The sequence below is a fragment of the Notothenia rossii genome (genome assembly GCF_949606895.1).
Source record: "Notothenia rossii genome assembly, chromosome: 4".
Lineage (NCBI taxonomy): Eukaryota > Metazoa > Chordata > Actinopteri > Perciformes > Nototheniidae > Notothenia > Notothenia rossii.
Window position 1 is genome coordinate 77,395,452 of NC_136902.1, and position 22,380 is coordinate 77,417,831.

Consider the following 22,380-nt stretch of genomic DNA (forward strand, 5'->3'; position numbering starts at 1 on the left):
GAATGACACAAATGTGAATTATACATAAATAAGCCAATGTTATTACACTTCCAATGTGAACTACAAGGGTATTAACAGGATTTTGGACACATACATAACATGTGAGGGATTAACAGACCACAAGTCATTATATTTCTGTTATTCTTAACCTAACTTTTTTCTGAACACTGTCGGTTTTTTTTTTTTCCCTTAGCAGAATTCCTATATGGCCAACTACAAGCGAAGGCAACACAATGACGTAGCACGCAGCTGCCGTGTTTGGTTGTGGACGAAGAAAATAAGCTAGGAAGGAAACCTCTAGCATCGTAGATAAACACCCTGAAGAGGTGTGCACCCAGCGAGCAAACAGCTGTCACAACACCAAGAGAACAGTAAAAAATACCCGATTGAGCCCTTCAAACACCGAGGGTCAACATGTCTGAGACATACGGTATGTGTGTGCGGGGCGACAGGCAGTATTTTCATGATGGCTAGCCGTCACTGCTCTGGTGTGATGAGACAGACTGGCTCTTAGCAACAATGCTAGTTAGCTAGCTATAAGGTTAGCTGCGGGCTGCCAGCTCACCGTGTCTTTTGGTTTTGATATTGATAGTTACGTTTGCTGCTTACATTTAATTCAAAGAAACTGGTTTACTTTAACGTTAGGTGTATTATATTAACTGGCACCTCTGTCTTACGATAGCGGAGTGCATTTCTTCCTTATACAGTAATGATAAAAACAAATGGTGATACATTTACAGGTGAAAGTTGGACAAACTTCAGACTCAGAGCTTCATACATGTTGACACATACAACATATATTTTAAGACTCTGGGGTAAGCGAATTGAAATTGCAGCAGGGGCAGCAAGATTATTGCATTCAGTCTCAGGTGATGTGTACTTTTGGGGCAAGTTAGCTCTGAGCTACAAGGCCTATGAGGAAGTTAACTGCGGCTGATCACCCCTCAGTTACCTGTGGAGCAGCAGCTTTTAGGTGTGTCTGTTTACATCGTGAATCCAAGGAACTGCGCATCTGTATTCAGACGCTTTAGACTATACATCACAAGATAAAGCTGAGAGAAGGTAGTAGAAGGTATCACATGTCTGTAAACATTGACATTATGACAGGCCACCAGTACTACTCATCAATTATTCTGCATACATGCATTCAACATGACACTTGCCTGATAGAATCAATAGTACAATTGGCATGACACTGTAGACCCAGTTATTTTGAAATGGCCCACCATCATCTTCTCTTATAGCACTCTCACTTGCACACACACAATCTCCATCTGCTTCTACTGGTACCCTGTCTCCTTCAATCCTTGATGAAACGTTATCCCAGTGGGCAGTATTTAGGTAAAAGTGCAGCGGTAATTGTAGCTGTAATAGCCTTTTATTGATTTCTTCCTCACTCCTGTGCTGTCTCCTCTCCGTAAGGGCCAGTAGTGGAACTGGGTCATCAATATGAATACACTTTGTACATGGCCAGGGTAAATGGGCCAAGATGGAATTCATGAAATTGTTAAAATCTATTTGGTCTTTGGTCCATATGGCACTCTTTCATTAGTTTAAACTGTGTAGTTGCAGAATTTGGTATATATAGATGGAAAAATATTATAATGTGGCTTAAAATACAGTTAGTCATTTTAATTAGACTGATTCTACTTTCAAAGGAAACTATACTAGAAAATAAGTTATTATTTGTTAATTGTTGATGGACAACTTGGATAACCTATTTCTATAGTCCATACAGCTTCAACTAATGCTGATACGTGTTCAATATAGGTTATTTGATCAATAATCCTTTTCGTTAATGGCCCTTGTATGTAATATTGGAAAGTGTCCATGCTGAATTTAAAGAATAAAAACAGACATTAATGTTCCTTGCCATTGATTTAGACTTTTGTTAGAATTTGACTTTTTCATCACGTTTAATTATTTATAAATATATAGTTTCCAGTTGACATACTTTCCTTCTGTCTTGTGCAATAAGACAAACATCTCATGTAACTTAAAGTTCAAATTCCCTGTGCACTTTGTCCTTCGATCAGAGGACACATCATCAGGCATAAACCTCGGATAGATCTGGGCCCCAAGATTGTTAAGTGTTGTCACTGTGTGAGCGAATGCAGATAACAGTGTTAGTCAGTTCTCCCGGGGGCTATTTAATATTGATGTTTAAAGAATGCAATTGCCTAAAAGGCTGCTGCTGAGAGGCTAGTGCTGCATTCTTCTCTCCCCATTGCTTTGACATATTGACAGCTTGATCGTTGTACGCAGATCTCGCATGGGAATATGGGATGTCTGGGAAGACGCTGAAAAGCTGAGGCAAGCTTTTAAAAAGGAGCTATTAGCTTTTGATCTGTCAGTCCTGCTTTCACGACCAGTCACGATGTGTGTTTGTAACGTTGAGGAAAAGCTGTTTGGCTTCTCTTTGCTTTGCTTTAGCAGTCCTGTTACCGTGAGTACGACCTCTAGCTTGTGTTGCTTAAGGAAACACCCGCCTCACTAAACAAAGGTGTACCATAAACTGAGCTGGTGGTGGTTTGTGTCATTCGATGAAGGTCGCTCTAAGCACACTCACATACCACATTTAAATGCCTGACAGGAACTAAAGGCCAGTTTCATATGCTCATCTGTTTCTGTTGGCCTTGGGTCGGGCTGAATACTTACAGGATGTTTACCTGACTGGTAATCTTAACAGGTGTCACTAATCATTGGCAAGGCCACCAGCAGTTTTGCCTGCAGAGGAAGCGCTTAAGATTGAACCAAATGTGCATCTCTTTAAATCCAGTTTAAGCAGGCTCTCAGGAAGGAATGTGTAATTTAAAATTGTGATTTCACTCTTAGTCTGAGGAATACTCCCTGCCCTCGGATTTCCTGTCCTACTTTTACTACCTTTCTATGCATTACTCACAGACACAGAGTTATGATTCAGTCACATACATTTTCCTCAATCACCACATTGTTTCATAACTCCGTATATGTAAATGTCCCCTGCACTATCTTTGATCACAGCACACAAAGGCAGTCTGTCCTCTGGCTGGCTTTGCATGTCAGGGGCCCCGAGTCATTTGGGCTCTGGATCACGCGTGGGTTGGGTTGTACTCTCCAGAGCAAGAGTCCACTCTCCACAACAACATCTGTACAGCCAGCTGGCCGCGGTCATTCGATCCCTCTCCAAGTCCCTTTACCTTGTTCAGTAACTTAAAAGCTTTGGCTCTGCTCTAATGACATGTATTATTAAGTGTTCGAGGCTTCAAACACAGTCGTTTTCCACCTGAGTTAAACAGGCCCATTCAATCAGAATCATAAGCAGTAGGTAATACTGATTACATGCGAGGCTCTGCGATTAGAAGGCTCATTTGGGGTTGTCGGATACTGTGCAGGTAGAAACCCAATGGGATTAGAAGTGCACAGGGCAGCGGGTTCAGATTCTCCTCTGACGTCGGTGTTGCATTGAGCTTTGCCTTCTCTTTCTCTCTTGCAGATTTCCTCTTTAAGTTCCTGGTAATTGGCAGTGCTGGGACGGGGAAATCCTGCCTCCTCCACCAGTTCATTGAGAACAAGTGTAAGTTTGACCTCATTAAAGCCTATTATTCCTATCCGGTGTGTATTAGAGTGAATACATAAATGTGCTACACAAACTTTACTTCGTCACAATTAGTATTGTGGATTTGATAAATGTTCAGAAATGTTATTCATTGTCTACCATGTGCAAACCAAAATTATATGATTTAATAAATTGCTTTTACAGAATCCTAACACAGTAGTAGTAATGTAACTGTTTTACTCGGCATAAGCAATTTATTTTTGATTTAAACTCACATCTTCAATTCCGATCAGGTTTTCTATTTACTCAATACATATCTGATGGCTTCTGTCGTTATTATTTATGTCTGTTTTTTTTTTTATATATAGTAAATTCTAATAAATCACCCCAATTAACAATGGCTTAAAATAATCTACTCTTCTCGAGCTGTCAGAATGCGGTACATTGTTCAACTGTCTGTTATAAACCTATAATCCACACTATCTGTCAAAACAAAACATTTGACTTTATTTTAAACTTCAGAACGGTTAAGATTTTTGATAAGCAAATAACCAAGCCACTTAGCATGTCCCATAATTAAAACGTGTTTCACTCACACGCTTGTTTTAATTGGATTAAAGATGTGTCAAGTCCCTGTGCTGTCACCGGAGAGAGAAAGGGAGGGCGGGTTGAGACAGTGTTCATCTCATGTAAACATATGAAAACGAGAGCTTAGGGTTTTCAAACAAGCACAGAGCTCAACATATTAAAGACGATGTATCGTTTTGTACACACAGCTCAAATGAGAAATGGCTTCTTTTCAAATCACTTTGCCAGGAAAAATACATAATGGCATAATACGCAACACCTATGCTGTATTATAATGTCACGTTGTCTTGCTTTTCACTCTCTTATTTTTCCTGTTTCAGTTAAGCAGGACTCAAACCACACCATCGGCGTTGAGTTTGGTTCCAGAGTCGTCAATGTTGCCGGAAAGACGGTCAAACTGCAGATCTGGGACACTGCCGGGCAGGAGCGATTCCGGTAACTGTCTGCGATATTTCCCGCTTAGGGTTTGGCAAACCTTTTAGAAATACAACATGAGCCACATGCTGTTGTTGGGCAACGTCCAACTGTAAACACTTACCCGCAGTTTTATGTTGAGATGTCACAGACTCTGAGCAGCTCCACAGAAGAAATGATGTCCTTGAATGATGATTTGGTTCAAAGCGAGGGATAGCTTTCCCTTCACCTTCCCCAGCCCAATTCAACTATCTGATATATAAGTTGTTCATATTTTGCTATTCTGTATTCTCTTCACAGTTCTGTTACGCGCAGCTACTACAGAGGAGCAGCTGGAGCGCTCCTGGTTTATGATATTACCAGGTAAACAATCTTTATACTAACTGTCCTTCTAACTTTCCACTAACTAATTCCACTACACATTTGCGTAACAGAATAAACATTAACAAACATATGTAAATCTCATATAGTTGGATATAGACACAAGCATAGGTTCCTGCAAGTGCATATACATAATTATTCAAAAGTAACTTTAAAAACAGAAAACACAACATTGTAGTAGCTATTTACAGCAATGATATTTTGAGGTGTTGAAATTGGATGTGGCTAGACTTGTAATCTAAATTCACTGACCCATGAAGCTTAACTGTAAATGGTATTTCACTTTTTTACGAGTGCCTATTATTGTTGTTTCGAGTGAAGCGTTTTCCACGTCGTACACAATATGAATACCAGATCCCACTCACTGGTGTGTATTTCGTAAGCTCTGTGTAGCGATAGAGGGGTTATGAAAACAATATGAAGTGAGTGCGGTAATGCAGAGAGACAAGAATGTAATGCAGTTTGGGAGAGTGTACGGGCTCTTGTGGAGGGAGAGTGGCAGCAGCTGTAATATAAAGGCTGACAGCAGCAGGCGGGAAAGCTAAGGTCCATCACTGAGTGTCATCTGAGGAAAAAATAGGGGGGAGAAAACTGCATGCGGAGGAGGAGATGGAAAACAAGAGTGTGAGTGGGAGATGGAGACATTCATCACATCTCACAGGGAGGAGATTAGCAGGAAGATGGACAGGAGAGTAGTCTGAAGCTGCTGCTGCTGCTGCTGCTGCGTGTGATTCTGGAGTGACGTCACTCTGTTAAAGCAGCTGTTAGACATCATTCTACTGACCTCACTGGCCTCATGTTACCATGGACACCCGGGACCGGTCTCCATGGTGACCGGTTGCTTTAACCCCAAGAAGTTTCCATGAAGGCTGCGTGATGGTCGTCACTGCCCAACAGACTGCTCTATGTAATAATTAATCTCATCCAGTGGGCAGCAGGGAACAAAGCAGACTTAATACTTTAAAACAATAGGAATACTATTAAACTACTAATACTATTTTTTTTTCAAGCAAGTTTCTTTGCATATGAAATTGCTCTAAATAGTATCATGTTTCAAAGTTTGTTTTTCTCTTTGTTACCAGCAACCCAAACATGTAATTTTTTGAGGGGAAGCACAAATACAGACAGAAATCCAAGTAAAGACTTAACAGTTGGATTTGTTTGGTTAGTTATGCACTTTGTTTTTGAGGAAAATATATTGCTGCCCTGATAAATATTTCACTATATATTGCTCATATTGATAAATACTTTAAAGACCCAGTCCTTGTGATATTTAATCAAGATTTAGTCATTGAATGGAAATAACTTGCTGTATGTTTTCAGGCTACTATTTGATTAAAAAAGTTGAAGTTATTTATTAGTTTAATTTGATAAATGTAAATGCAATATTATTCACAAAGAGTTAATAGTACTTTAAAAGCCTACATATACAATATCCTGTCATAAGTACTTTATTGATCCCAATTTGGGAAATGTTTGTGTTGCAGCAGCATGCAAAACAAGGCAATGTACAATTAAGACACTAGAAATAAACAGTCCAAAATATTTCTGAATAGAAATTAAATAACATTAAAAAGTACTATATGTATATATTATATATATATATATATATATATATATATATATTATATATATAAAAGAAGCTATGGAGCTCATTTGGACATTTCAGGTGATGCTGATAGGGAAAATAATTTGAACTTATAATAATAAATGATATTTGTATAGTTATTTTCTGGGACTCAAAGTCACTTTACCACTGTTTGCCCTGTCCTGTCCTACAGTCGGGAGACGTACAATGCCCTGACCAACTGGCTGACAGACGCACGGACCCTGGCCAGCCCCAACATCGTCATCATCCTGTGTGGAAACAAGAAGGACCTGGACGCAGACCGGGAGGTGACCTTCCTGGAGGCGTCGCGCTTCGCTCAGGAGAATGGTAACTAATGTTAAATCTTTCTCACTTTCCGGTGTCCTGCTGTTTGTGTTATCGTCTTTATTCATCTGTATGCGTGCTGTTCACAAGTTGTGCCCGGCCAGCCTTGTTCTTCGCTTGTCCTTCAGTCCTTTTGACTCTTTCTGTTCATCTTCACCTTGAGGGTGTGTTTTGTATGCCACTACACTGGTGACAGCCTTGGTCGTAGAGTTTATGTTTTTGGGTCGTCCGTATGTCCCACTCTTGTGAAAGTGATTTGTCGAAAGTTCTTCAATTTGGCATTAATATCCCAATTGATATATATTTTTACATCAATCTGGATATTAGGAAGACTGGATTAGAATGTAGTGGTCGATGGTCAAGGTCACTGCGACCTAACAAAACAAGATTTTGGAAATACCCCAACATTATCCTCTTTTTTTTTTTTTGAGAGACATGAATGTGACCCCTCGATTCCACCGGGTTCGTCTGCGTCGCGGTTTTGTGCCGGCCTCCTCCGGCGTCATACCCTACCGGGCGCGTTTCAGAAGCATTTCAGAAGCGGAGCGTCTTGCCTGCCAGCTCGCAGTTTTGGTTGATTTGGGCATATTTCCTGGACAGGCTACTTTGTACAGACAAAGTTAATAATAATTGTAATATTCCAATTATAAACGACATGAATCAAAGATGTGTTGCTGTGTTTTAGTGGTAAAAAATGCATTCATCATCATAATTATTCTATATATCATTTACACAGTGCCTGTAAACCGGAGGAGAACGCTGGCATTTCTCCTCCTACTTGAAAGACTACGGAGGGATAGGGTCTGCAAAATTAGTTTATTTTGGGGATGGGCCGGATGCTCTGACCGGTCCACTTCCTGCCCGGCGCTATGCAAAATAGACTTGAATCCTATTTTGAGCGGAGCCCAGCGCCGGGACGCTTCTGGGACGCTTCTGAGCCGTAACGCGGCGCGCCTGGTGGAATAGCACCCATTGACTAAAATGGCCGCGACCTTTGCGAACGCCGCGGCACAGCCGTAACGCAGCGCAGACGGACCCGGTGGAATCTACTGGTAAGCTGCTTCTTGATTGGTTGTTGGACGGCCACAAAGGGTTAATTTCAGTTTGACTCTTTTTTTAGAGCTGATATTCCTGGAGACCAGTGCTCTGACAGGGGAGAATGTCGAGGAGGGTTTCCTGAAGTGCGCTCGCATCATCCTCAACAAGATAGAGTCAGGTATGCTGAGTCATAACTTCTTAAGATCTGTGAGCTGGCACGAAGCCACGTTGATCCGTCTTCATTCTGCTCTACACCTTTACGTTCATTTCCCAGGCGAGTTGGACCCGGAGAGGATGGGCTCAGGGATCCAGTACGGAGACGCTTCGTTGAGGCAGCTGCGGCAGCCGAGAGGCACCGCCACACCCGTCAAACAGCAGTGTAATTGCTAGGGCTCGGGGCCCTCCCCTCAGCCCACAGGCCCACACAGACAGCACCCCCCCTACAGGTCAGTGGCATGGTCAACTCAGACGGCAGGACCTTTTAAATTAGAGACTTGATCTAAACTCTTTTTTAACCTGCAGTCTCACCTTCTTGTGCTCTCTTCTCCAGGTGGTTTTTGGTGTGTGTGACCCTTCTCTCTGCAGTCTCACACACCATGCATCACCTGGCAACCCCTGACCTCTGGTAAGACTCTCTACTTCTAACCTGAGGGGGGCCAGCTGTGCCCTTGTGTCTGCGCAGGGAAACCCCTCAGTGTGAAGACGATAAGATCACAAAGAAGAGAAAAACATGGTTTCCCTGTGACTTACCAGAGAAGGACGAGTCGAGGGTTGTGTGTCGGCTGCCCTGCTGTTTATCTGTGTGTTTTTCATTCTGGTTTTAGTAACACCGACATGCTTCATACCATTGCATATCATTGTTTCTAAAATATTATTGGTGATCTATTTTGCATACTCATTGTTCAACATATCTGGAATTGATTCATTATAACATCTTAAGAGTTTTTATATTGGTAAAGTCACCTGTTGATTTTTATTTGTTGTTATTGAACTGTAATGTTCGGCCTGTGATTGATGGTGATGTGAGTAACAGTCCAAACACATACTCTTAAAAAGTTAAACTGCACAGATTTTGATTAAGAATGAATGTAGATATTGAAAAACAGATGCATCCCTTGTGACTGTGTCTGCAGCTTTTTCTGATCCAAATGGAAACAGTTGAGCTCAAACATGGTAATTAAAAATGTAAAGTCATACAGACCCAGATTTAGAGCCCTGCGTGTTTTACGTTGAGTCATTTGACATTTTGATTCACATTAAAATGCACTATTGTGACATAGAGTTGGCCATAGTAATACACTTGATATTGTGGGTCTACAGTATATTTCCCCTACTCACCACGTCAGTAAACTGTGGAGGGGAAGCCTCCCATCACTCCACACACTCCTGTGGCTCAGGTTTAAAGCACAAAAGAGAGGTTTTGCTCTTGATTTAACTCCAAAGTTCCCAAAGTCTGCAGCCTCAGATTTATCCCGTGATAAATTCCCAGCGTCTCTGGTCCTATCCCGGTGTAAGATTAAGAAAGGGTCATCATTTTTTGAAAAACTAACAATGCCTTTGACTCACCCTGCTGGGATTTTTCTCCATTTTCTTTCCTTTCTATTCACGTTGCACATTCTGTGTCACGTCACAGGAAACCACAGTTGGTTTGCCTCAGTGACATGTTTGGGGAAACGTTCACTCTGCCCACTCAGTTCCCTCGTACAGACTGGACTATGTTTAATACAAGGTTGCAAGAGCGCCATGATACAAATCAGGATGCTGCTTGTTAAGTAGTTTTCACTTTTCTTTGTCAAGCAGAGAAGCAAATTGGTTCGTGTAAACAAAATGTCTTTGAGTTTCTCAGCCGTCCCAGATGGTGATTTCTCTTTAGAACAGACCCTGTGCTGCCCCGAAGGGAAGCAGGGAATTCCCCCTGAAGCATGGTTTCCTCTTTGCAGCACTGACAGCATGGTTTGTGGTGCTGCGGGAGGAGGTTGCCAGTCGATAACTTAAAAACATCCCGCCCAACTGTTGAGTCAAATGCACTGCTTCTGTCTGAACCGCTGACCCGGCCAAGAGGAGATCAAAACGAAAATATTTCTCACGTCTTCTCCTCAACTGTTAGCATATGTCCTCCCAGACCAACCATATGCGTTATAAGCCCAAGTGAGCCAGCACACTGAAGGGAGAAAGCGGGTTGTGCAAACATAAGATAGTGTAGGATATCAAGAGACAGGTGGTCAAAGATTTATTTAGTTTTCATAAAATATTGGCATTGGTGGAAAGTCTGTCTCCTTCTGCAAGTGCACTTTTACTTTTGAATGTTCATGTTTTGTTTATATGCTGCAACTCTAGAATTGTACATTTTATTTTACTTGAACAGTATACTGTAATAAAGATTTTAATTGTAGATGTTTTCATTTTTTGCTAAATAACAACTGAGTTTCTTGATTTGATGTCCTTGTTTCTGCTGGCTGCTGCTGACTGAGGCTTGTTTGTTTACCCTGCTGAGGTGTTTGTGGCAATGAAAGGATGTTCACTTCCTGAACTGTACAACCATCAGCAGCAGGTCTGACATTCAACATGTGTCTTTTTTGTATTCCCTTATCAAGTCCTAGAAACACTGTTGAGCCAACTGGCTTTCTCATGTATGTATGTATTGTACAGTTCATTATCAAAATAGCCATATGATAAGAATCACTTCCTGTCTTGATTTAATCGTGATGAACGCACTCCTACTCAGTTGTTGCTTAGTAACTAATGTAATATAATCAACCCAAAAGACTACTGTACATCTCAAGTAACATATGCTGTAAATAAGATTTGTCTATTGTCCATTAAGGGTGAGTGTTGCTCATTGATTGTAATGAATATGCAATTCCCAGTAAACTGCTTGTTTTTTTCAGTCCCTCCCTCTCCCTGTCTCTTGATGGTTCTATCTGTGTCTTGTCTCTAAGCAACTGCAGGTTCCTGTTAAAGTCCCCACTTGGCTGCCCAATGGACTTTAAATGCACCACATCCCTAAATATATGTAGTCCTCACTTCTATATTTTAGCTCTCCTATGAGCAGTAACTGGTTTCACCTCAGGTTTATAGGCAGCTGACGTCACAGAGCCTGAATGTGACAATAGAGTCCATGTACGTGATTGATTTGCTTTATCTTCCATTCTTCAGTGGAGTCATTTCTCTCAAAGGCAGTCAGGGTAGGATATCAGAGGACTCATGAGATGAAGAGTAAATGTCCTCTGTGTCCAATTGTCTGGATTTATGTTCTCTGGTCGATGGAGCAGCAGATAGAGTGGTTTAATGTAGCCGGAGTGGATATATTGACTGATTTATTGATCATGGATAGGCTGTCAGAATGACCTCATAACCAAATTGCATAATTGACTGAGGCAGAGCTGATTGTATACCACTAGATGGTGCTAAAGCATTAAGATATATAAAACTATCCTTGCTTATTGCACTTAGAGCTTTAGTCAATCGTTTTTTTAGTCATTTAGAAAGCTGTTCTTGTTAAGCCGATTTTAAAAGGTAAATATTCTAACCAGAATGTATAGGATATTAACTACGTAGTTAACATATCATGCAGTAAAGTCTTATCTAATTTCCTAGCGATATATCATTAATTAGAAGCAGATATGGTTGATCATCATGTATCACTTCATTTGTTTATTTTTTATATTTACATATAATGGGACGCATTGTGGGTAGTTGAACCAGAGACAGAAATACAAACAAGCACACGTCTTCCATCAACAAACTCACAGGGGACAAGGAAGCATTACATATTTCACAATTGCCTAATGATTAAAAAAAAAAATACAAAAGTCCAACAACAGTAACATTTGTAACCACCTTCGTGACTGGATAAAGTAAAATCAGAATATGACAAGACATTTCATATACATTGAAGTCCAGCAAAGAGAAATGCATAAAAGCAGCTTTTCCTTTTCTCAAAGCTCATTAAGCTGTGAGGAGTATGTTAAAAGACAATTTGTTTTATGCAAAGGAATTATTGATTTCACACAAGTAAATACTCCTCAGATCTAGTGAGCAAGAACAACTCTTTCTGGAATGCATTTGTTAATTTGTATAATATTCAACATACGCCAGATACACTGTACGTAAACACCACACAAAGCAAACTTCACAGTACTGCTTTAATGTAAAATACACGTTCTACTTCCAGGTCTTTATTTCCTTCTGATTGGGTTTTTAAGTGTGACCAACAAGCACCACGAGTAGCGTCAAATGATTACGATGGTTTTCTACGCAGTGAAAACAATTACCACATCTGGAGCGCAGCTATCCGAGCTAACATAGGATACACTGCTGATCATTATGGGCCATGAGAGGAGGGCACAGGTTACCATAACACACACCCTTCACAATGACACTCGTCCTGAGTACACTCCATTCAATTATCAACTTCCTGTTGAGGCCCAATTGCTCTGAAGGGCTTTCTAGTTGTGGTTTGCTTGCACTATGATCCAGATAGATAAATCTAATAGCACATCACTAACACAGTCGTTCTTTATAGTAATGGCTGTTTCAGGCCGAGGTGCTTGTTAGTTACAGTAGTGTCATTAGATGAAGTTAATGTTAATAGAGGGAGAGGAGGAAAAGGCAGTAAACAGAGGCAAAAGATGTTTGTGAGATGCTAACATAATGAAAGGTTAACATGTTGAAATGTAGAGCCTCTTAACACTGGGGGACTTCATTAGAAATGCAGAGTACTGCAACATATAGAACGCTGTCACACACAGGTTACTGGAACTTCCGAATCATAAATCCATATGTAATCAATATTGTGCATTCCTATTTCTAAAAACAGCTGTCCTGAAGTTTTGAAAGAGTGAAGTCTGCTGCGTAGGGGCAGGACAAGGATTGGTGGGAAGGTAGGGAGAATGGTTTTCTGTATTTTACTCAAGCGACTGCAGCATGAGGAGCTGCTTGAGCACCTTGGTCTGACTGGTCTCCCTGATCTCTCCCGCCAGGAACATCTCGTCCACCACCGTGTAAACCTTAGAGGGACACATGAAGTGCATTAGAGGGTGGACATGGTGATGAGGAGAGGATTCAGGCTACTAAAATATACAATAATACAAATGCAACATTTAGCATTGTTGGACCTGAAACCAAAGTGACATTATCTTCTTCCCTTCACATAGAAAGGTTTCCTGGAAACTCCTCATCACCTAACCTGTGGTCACCATTACTCAACTCCACCTTTGTGTCATCAAAACGGCAATAGAACTGCTGGATGACTAAATATAGAGATATTATCAACGTGGCAGATATACTGGGATGAATCAGTCCTCGCCACACACCTGACAGAAGAGAGGGGCTGAGCTTGAGCAGCAGCAGTAAATCAGTGAATTCAAAAGTAGGTTTTTCCTATTGGTCTGCGTGTAACGTGTCCAATGGGGGCGATGCTTGGTTAAAGCTAAGCATGTTGTTTAGACAAATTGTGTTATTAGTAAAAACACTATTGCAGTTGGGAAGGAGTTCGGAGATGCTTGTTGCTTAGCATTTCCCTCGATGCAAAAATATATATCCGTCCCTTATTAAAATGTGTTAGATGAATCTTTATGAATGACCGTTTCCATGGCAGTGTAATGAAAGGGACATTTTCTTATTTGCCGTTTGCACTCTGCGCTTTCATTCTTTCAAAGGGTGTTTCATAAAATAATGTAATAATATCACAAATCATATAACCTTCCTATGTCCTTACCTTGTAGAAGTTGAACACAAGGTCCAATTCACACACGTTGTGGAAATATTCATTCAGCACCTTACAGGAAATAAAAAACATAAGACAAACATTTCATTTAATCAGCCAGGAAATGAAATACTGTGAGAAGACTTAAAGATGTATGCTAATAGTAGGACCTTAATGTAAGAAATTAGTGCAGACATAAAAAGACACAGCTGAGTCAGCAGCAGATACCACATCATGACAATGTAAGAAGTACATTTCCACTAACTATCCCGAACAATTCAATGATTGATTCATCACGTTTCTACAAGATGTCATTTTGTGGTATAGAGTCATTTGCAAAGGCAGAACAAGTCACCCTTTCTTAAGAATTTGCTTAGCTAACCTGCTGTGAGCCTATGTGCAGTTCATCTCTGTTTATCTTAACATTGGTACAGTGACTGAAAATACATATATTAAAGCTTGTGCAAGCACCACTTAAGACTAAGACTACACACACATATCTTTAGTCAAGCATTACATCAAATGACCTTCACCGTGCTGTGGATTGTAAAGATTTTACTGTTTGTCCCGGCCAAATTCAAACAGTACATCATACTGTTACGGTACGTCCACACAGCAGCTTTGAAAAAATCTTGAAAATCTTGGAGCTGGGCGTGTCTGAGAGCTTGGGGATTTTTTGCGAGCAACGCGACCAACAACCAATCACATGAATCTCCCGCCCCCGACATACAAAGCAAAAAACCCTGGGGATTTTATGCGAGCAATATATATATATATATATATATATATATATATATATATATATATATATATTGCTCGCATAAAATCTAAATATATATATATATCTATATATAGATATATATATATATATATATATCTATATATCTATATATATATATATAAACTCCCCAAACAGGCGAAAACCTACCAGTTTCACCCACTGTCTCTGCCATCTCCCTCCATGCCTGGTTCCTCCGGTTTGTATCCCGGTAAATAGTTCTGGTTGTAAAGAACCGGGTGATTTGCTACCGTAATTTCTCGTTTGGAATATGAGGAAATGAACTGCGGTGTGGCTCTCCCAGCTTGCACGCGGTTTGATTGGCTAGCGCTTGTACTGTCAGATTTGCATAAACGGGATTTGATTGGCTGACGCTTCCAGCTCAGCTTCAAAAGTTGAACATTGCTCAACTTTTGAATCCTGAAAATCCTGGAAATCTTCGCTTTGCTTCCCCACAATGCAGTTCGGCGAAAAGCGAGGCAAAGTGACGTCACCCCCATTCAAAGTCAATGGGCAGATAAGCGTTGGAAGATTTTTTTTAAGCTGCTGTGTGGACGTACCGTTAGAGCATTTATCAAACGGAATCTCAATAGCAAAGTAAAAACGCTTTTTAATGTAATAGTTATACTGACAAGGTGATTGATTGAATACATCAAACGATACAATAATTAGGTGACTGTGGAGTTCTATTTCAAAACAGATTTGAACCATTTTTAAAATGTACACGATTATTCCACAGCAACAGTTTTTGACACACCCAACTGCCCGACAAAGAGGATTATTTGAGATTATAGCCGTTTCTGGAATAAAATGTTTGGGACATTTCTGTCTTAACCTAGTTCTCTGGATGGGGGATCCGATGTTATTCAGAGGGAACTCTAAAATCCTCTCAGGTCATCAGAGCCGTTAGAGAAAAGAAAATGTGCCTGACATTTCAATCTTGGATGTATGGGGTTGGAAAGATTCTGCTACAGCAACAAACCCAGCATGATGGCATCAGGTCTGACTCTAACATTCAGTGTATTATGATGGTGAGTAACGACAGGCTGCCGTGACGTGAAGGACAAATTATGACAAGACGCAATGATCAATACAAGAGATGTGTCCCCAGTGCAGGTCACTCAGCTTCTGAACGGAGCACTGGAAGTATATTTTTTTCATCAAAAGCACTTCGTCATGGGTCGTTGGCACTGATGATCGTACTAATCCACACACAATATATTTAGCTTCATGATTCAGTTTACCAAGGAAACCACATAAAAATGTCCCGGATCAGAATATTGCCATGGGCTTTTATCGCATGCCATCCAAAGTTATTTATGCTGTGACTAGCATTTAATTCAAGATAATACATTAATACAAATAGTTTTCTCCCAATATATCTGATGATAACTCGACTGATTTACTTCACTAAAACATCATTTCACTCCCTATTCAAAGGGTGGAAGAATGAAATGTTTAAATAATGAACTGCTATAACAAGGACTCAGATTTTATTCCTGAAGTACCCGAGTATTATTAAGTGTGTTGTTCTTAATTGAAAGGGCATTAGCTTCAACATTTGAAAAGCTATGTCAGTGTTTGTGCAGTTGCTTTCATACTCAGGTAGTAATGATGATCGATTTGTTATTTTATGGCTGAAGGCTTATTTCCGACGTCACTAGACCTAGCATTATCTAACACTGGTGGTCTAAGTCAATAATGACACACCCTGAACGTAGGAATGAAAAATAAATGTATTCTTTGAATTTGTAATAAAATATACTGTCACGCTAAATAGTTAAACTGTGACTCCTCTGTTGGTCATGCAACAATCAAATAATAAGAAAAAGCTTTGTTTGTATCAGTGATTAAGATGTAACATTGCACTACATTTGACTGCAGTGCATGCTTTCCACTATTATGCAGGTTTGACATTTATGAGCTGCCAGACAAGAGTGCAGGGGAAATGCTCTGAAGGAAATCATTAACAGACATTCCTGTAAATAATCAGACCATGATAAGTAAATCATCGTAGTTCACTTACTAAGTCTATATATCATGCGTTGTGCGTGCCTGTTACCTCTACAAAGTTGTGGATTCCTTCGAGGTATGCCAGGTTGTTATCAGTCACGTCCACACAAATACAGAAGTACAGACCAGCGTAACGTCGGTAAATGATCTTGAAGTTCCTGAACTGTGAGAACAACACAGATAAAGCCAATTAACAACTTTGTCTCTCATATTATGGCAACAACAGCAGCTTTGCTGGGACTTAAGCTTTCCATATTTAAGGTAAAACACACCACAACTGAGGAACAAAATGCATAACAAAACCCATCCAGACAAGGATTTGATTTTTCTGTAGAATGCCACCAATTGTTTAAAAGTTGTTGTTATTTCGAATTGCTTTACAAAATGTTGAAAACATACTTATAATTTGTTGAAGTAGCTATTGGAAAAGGTTTATCATTTGGAACACACAGGAGTCACCAAATTATTTTACCGGGAAGTAGGCACAAAAGCGATGTTTACAACATTGTGGTTACAGTCAACATACTGTGACTCTTGATAGGATTTACTAAAAGTTCATGTTAAACTGAACAAAGTAACATATTGGGGCATGTCACATAAACATAAAACAATGCATGTATTCAAATTACACGGATTTATCCCATACCTCCACAAAGTTGGTGTGCTTGGCATCCCTGACCGTCACCACAGCATGCACTTCCTCGATCAACTTCTGCTTCTCATCATCATCAAACTGCATGTACCATTTGGCCAGTCGTGTTTTCCCTGCTCGGTTCTGGATGAGGATGAAGCGGATCTGTGTGATACAATTGAGAGAAGAAAAAAACAAACACAAAATGACAAAATTAGATTAGAACAGAAACAAACGACTGCAATATGTGTCCAATGTCTACGTGATTTGAGACAATTGATAAATCATCATGCACACCAATTAATTATTTGTTTCAAACACATCACATGAATTACATATAAGTATGTGTAAGGGTAAAACAGGGAAACGTATAACATAATATTTTAAACATTATCGTTAGGAAATGTATCTTACAAAATTAGGGAAGAAGAATTGTAAAAAAGGTGCGATGAAGCAAGATCAATTTCCATATTTACAGTTAAGACTATAATTAATAAAGAGTGAACCCTCTTTGGCAAATTATTTGTGTTGTTGACACCAGCACATTCCTAGGTCTACTCGTCTAATTTTACTTTGTTGGCTATTGGCTGTCCCACAGTTTAACGATAGAAGACTGTTTTGCAATAGCTATTTCTGAACGTCTAGCAGTAATTCTATGTCGTTTAAGTATCGTTAGCTAGATACATACCGGTACCGTTAGCCTTAGCTAAAGTGCAGCTAAACCACACCCATATATTTTTGACAGCTTGCTTGTGAAGGAGACAAAGTTAAAAATGTTTGGCAGAAGACATCCTTTAGCTAAGCAGTAGTCGATATCTGAGATCAAACAGTGTGACTTCAGATCTGTGGCCTTCAGCCTGCTGAAGTGAGCTAATTTACTAGCTAACGTTTTTTCCTGGTTGAATGAAGAGGTTATCTAGCAAACTCTCAAATGCTAGCAAGCTAGCAATCATACGATACTATTTTGGAAAGAAAACAGCGCAGCTTTCAATTGTGAGATACTTACCATTGTCAGTTCCTAGATATGGTCCCAGGAGGCGACAGAATAGCGCGTCTCTAAACAATTACGATACGATTTTACATAAATACATCAGTAAATTATTTGACCGCTCTTCCAGCTATCTTCCCGAGCTAAACGGAAGTGCAAAACTAGGCAAAGTTGTGTTGCATGATGGGGTATGTAGTTTTTGTCGCAACATTTAAAGCCAATAGTTCGTTCCATGGAACTACAAGAACCAGCGTCCCTTTCACTTTGTCGCTTGTTGAGACGTACATCGGATCACATGACAAGAAAAGGGCCACTGCTGTTATTTTATGTAGCAGATAAATGATGTCTAATCACACATTGATTATGGGATAATGATTAAAAACATATGGGTGACTCTTGAAACTAAAAGGTGTTGTTCAAATTCAATATCTAAACGCTTTTTCCGCTTATTACTTTTAGAATTGAAGACGTTATGTTTGATTTAAGCAACTTTGCTATCTTCGCTTTTGACTAGCTGCTATCCATTGTTGCCTGATATTACATACTTGTACATTCACTGTGATTAAACTAATATAACCCTTTATGTGTCATAGTTTAATACACAACAGCGTTTCACTCACTACCATAGGCCTACTATAAACGACAATTACAATAGAGCACTTCTAAGTCTAAAGTCTAAACTAAAGCATGTTTACTGTGTAAAGTTGTTGAACTGTACACAGGTCATTTAAAAAAAAAAAAAAAATCTAAACAGGGATTTTTCCTTGAGTTTAAGTATTTTCACAGTGTTGTATTGCTACTTTTCACTTAAAACAATCGACACAACTGCCTACTGTATGGTGTAAAATATTGACTTGTGTATGAATGCATACATCCCTTTAGTACATTGTTTACCCTCAACAATACACTTATGTACTGCCATTATATTGTTATCCATGTCACTGTGAACTGTGTCCTCAATTAATTTATCGTTTATTATAAATTCATGTTAAGAATGCCTTTTACGATTTGTATGTGGAATTCACAAGCTTCTCAGCAGAGGGAATATTCAAATAAAAAACCTCCCTCACCAGCTGCAACATTGAAGTGTTGAACACATTATTGGATCAATAATTTTAAATGAATTGGCCATTATGTCGAATCATTACTTTTACCTTTTGTAATTATATTTTCATTACAATGCTTTCGTGCAGGACTGTTAGAGAATGTCTACACTGTGATAATATTTAGGAAAATATCAGAATATATGGTACACCACTTAATAGAGGAATGTGAGTTTATTTCAAATGCAATTCAGTCAAACCATATTTATCAATTGGACAGCTTTGGGAAATGAGCTGTTTTTCCGTTTTGTGGTGTGTGTTTGCATGTTCCTGTTTCAGCTGCCAGAGGGGAGTAGACTTGGTTTTGAAGAGGTGGTGGGCAGGGTAAGCTGGGTGGTATTGGAGGCCCTGCCCCGACATCAAGCCTATGTGTATGCTACCACATTTGTGATTGTGACACACCTCAGAATAATTTTTAAAAACAATACAGAATGAAAAAAGTTGTTCTACCGGTTATATTTCCACCCTCTTGAGCTTACATCATTTGTGGCGGTTGTTTTCTGCAGAGTCAGGGCTCAGAGTTTTGTTTACTGGTCTGTTTGGGCAGCCTTTCACCGCAGAACATTGCCCAGACAGCTTGGACAGCTTGCCTCTCTGAACGTTTTGGGCGTTAAGGGAGTCAGAGGGGGATGGGGGGACTGTGATTGTCAGGGATTGCACAACTGTGAGTGAAGGAATGTGCTTGCCCTTGGGACCCAGAAATATTCCAGCACCAAATCCAAAGACAGTTTTCCGGACAAATACATCAAATATAAGGGAAAATCAACAAACCCATAAATGAAGAGTGTTTCTACAATATGTGTTGGTGTGTACAAGGTAATAACAGCACAACAAATGATGTTTGAATTAAATATGTCAAATTATCTTACATAGCCTATCATAATTTAATAGCTACATTAGCAAAAGTGTTAAAATAGTGTCCAGCCCATGAAAAACAGTGGTAGGAGAGAGGGATTATTCAAAGGAAACTTTGACCCCTACTAATCTTACTGTGTGTTACTGGGGTCATGTAAATATTGCTGAGAACACATTGACTAATGTGATTGGACAGAAGTATGTGGACTTTTTCAAATGGAGGGCAGTGCACCTTGAACCCTGCCTGACTGTGTATTTAATGGTGAGTCACATTTAAAGTGGTCAAAGCACTCATAGTGCCTTTCAATATAATTTGACATATTATGTTTTATTTATAGAAACTTGCAAATAAGTTACTTATGTCTTGTTTTTAATCAACAGCCCAGGAAGTTGAATTTTGCAAAATCTTGTACTTTGACTGTTAATAAGATGGCAAGACTCTAACATGTTATCTGTGTGTCATATTCAAAATCAACAAATTGCCTTTACAGAAGTATTTGTTTTCATGCCCGGCAGAGTTAAGATAGCCAGATACTATTGCATGTTTGAGGAAGGAATATGTGGGAGATTCCCAAAGCAAAACACTAAGCATTTGTTTGAACTTTTAGGACAGGCAGTTTGTTTTGTAAAACATGGCAGACACTTCTCCAAGTATGTATTTTTAAGGAAAAATAAATCTTCCATAGGAACTGAAATGTTTTATTATGTCTTGGCTGAAATCATCAAAGGAAGGGGTTATCTAAGTGAGTCCTTCGCCAAGAAGATGACTCTGAAAAATTAAGACTAACCTTCAAGATGATAGATTTTCCTTGGGTGAGGAATTCACACATTTTTACTTGTTAGCCACATGGCATTAAAATCTGTAAAAGGGTGACAAAGGGACAATAGGTTCAGTCATGAGACAAGGGGCCAAGAGGCCAAATAGATTAAAATAAAGTAAATGAATTACATTTATGATGACATGAAGACCTGTAGCTCGGAAATAATGTCGCAACACCATATTCTAAGAAGAAGAGTTTGATATCAATGATGTAGCAGCAAGTAATTCTTCTATTAATATAGGCCCAGGATAAAAAAAAAATCAGTAATGTATGTAATCAGTGTGACATTGATTTAAAAAATATTTAGTGTACTGACAAGTAAAGGCATACATTTCTTCTAAAAGAACAAATGAACTAGCAAAATGTCTCAAGCTATCAGCCGAAAAAGTACTCAATACAGAATATGGCTCATATCAGGCTGATATATACATGGTTGGGCACTTTAAAAAACAGTTTATCATATGTTGCATTCCATAGAACGACCGTCTTTAAAACAGATACTTTACAAGATGGACAAAGTGGATAACATAAGTGTGAGGAAAATTAAACGGCAGATTTTTATTCTTCCCATATTTACCTCTTTCTTTCTTCTTCTCTCCCCTTTTTTGTTGTTGTATGCTTTGATATAAATGGACAAGTATATTCTCAAATTCCACACAAAGAACATTGATTGAATGATGAATCATCATTCATCATTGATTGATGAACATTGCTGTGGATGTAATGGCTGGCAACAATGTGATTTATGTTGTTGTTATGATATATAAAAAGATAATATAAACATATGTAGCCAATGTATTGTCTATCTGACAAAGGTAAAGGCTATGATACAAAACAATCAACAAAGAGAAGACATTTTTAAGAAAAGTATAGCTTTCGGAAATGTAATGAAAGTATAGTGTAATATAATGAAAGTACTCATGTTGAACTTGAAGTACCTTAAAAACGTCTATTTACATGTTTGATCATTCTTTAAAGAAGCGTTTTTGTGTGTTGTATGTTACGTTGGAGCCGTTATATTATAGGAGGGCATTCTCGTTAATTCATTTGTCCCCTGATCATTGAATAAATACAGCAAGTGACCTAAAAGTAAAGAGAACAAGTAATATGCAGAGGTGGAAGAAGATTATTTTGTGCTGTGTAGAAATAATCTGTTAGAAGTAAAAATTCCTGCATTCAAAATTGTGGCAGAATTGGCGATTTTGGGCACCATATATTTTTCATTATTATTTTTTCATGATTGGTGCATTCATGTGTTCATCAATGTAATGTTGCACTTTGTAAAGGTGGGATTTATTTGAATTTCTTGATACAGTGGAGTAAAAGTACTAAGTAGCAAATTAATGAAATAACAAAAGAAAAGTAGCAACATTTTTTAATTAAGTAGTTGAGTAATATACTAAGTTACATTACACCACTGCTCATATGGTTTGCATAAAACATATTTCTTCTTCATTTTTCTGATTATTTTGCACATGTTAAATTCCTATTTGTCCTTTATATTTAATCCATTCTAAGAATCCCTTGATAAACATTGTGAGTCTGTGTTGTAATTGTGTCCATGAACCGCTGGGCGAGACTCTCTCTCTCTT

General features: G+C 39.0%; 2 protein-coding genes across 2 annotated transcripts; one reads left to right on the forward strand and one right to left on the reverse strand.

Annotated features, from left to right (window-relative positions):
• Positions 1-238: 238 nt before the first annotated feature.
• Positions 239-10,782, forward strand: rab4b (RAB4B, member RAS oncogene family). Its single transcript, XM_079677810.1, has 8 exons — positions 239-430; positions 3,476-3,556; positions 4,447-4,561; positions 4,841-4,903; positions 6,703-6,857; positions 7,975-8,070; positions 8,167-8,338; positions 8,443-10,782. The coding sequence occupies exons 1-7, from the start codon at positions 415-417 to the stop codon at positions 8,280-8,282; spliced, it is 642 nt and encodes a 213-aa protein (XP_079533936.1). The 5' UTR covers positions 239-414; the 3' UTR covers positions 8,283-8,338; positions 8,443-10,782.
• Positions 10,783-11,519: 737 nt separating this feature from the next.
• ap2s1 (adaptor related protein complex 2 subunit sigma 1) lies at positions 11,520-18,188 on the reverse strand. Its single transcript, XM_079678404.1, has 5 exons — positions 18,028-18,188; positions 17,037-17,186; positions 16,440-16,553; positions 13,612-13,671; positions 11,520-12,901 (listed from the first exon to the last, which is right to left on the reverse strand). The coding sequence occupies exons 1-5, from the start codon at positions 18,028-18,030 to the stop codon at positions 12,800-12,802; spliced, it is 429 nt and encodes a 142-aa protein (XP_079534530.1). The 5' UTR covers positions 18,031-18,188; the 3' UTR covers positions 11,520-12,799.
• Between the last annotated feature and the right edge of the window lie 4,192 nt (positions 18,189-22,380).

Coding starts and splice junctions, on each gene's coding strand:
- ap2s1 (XM_079678404.1), bottom strand. Junction 13,672..16,439: donor GAATCCACAACTTTGTAGAG/GTAACAGGCACG, acceptor ATTTCCTGTAAG/GTGCTGAATGAATATTTCCA. Junction 12,902..13,611: donor TTGTGTTCAACTTCTACAAG/GTAAGGACATAG, acceptor TGTCCCTCTAAG/GTTTACACGGTGGTGGACGA.
- rab4b (XM_079677810.1), top strand. Junction 3,557..4,446: donor CCAGTTCATTGAGAACAAGT/GTAAGTTTGACC, acceptor TTCCTGTTTCAG/TTAAGCAGGACTCAAACCAC. Junction 6,858..7,974: donor GCGCTTCGCTCAGGAGAATG/GTAACTAATGTT, acceptor CTCTTTTTTTAG/AGCTGATATTCCTGGAGACC.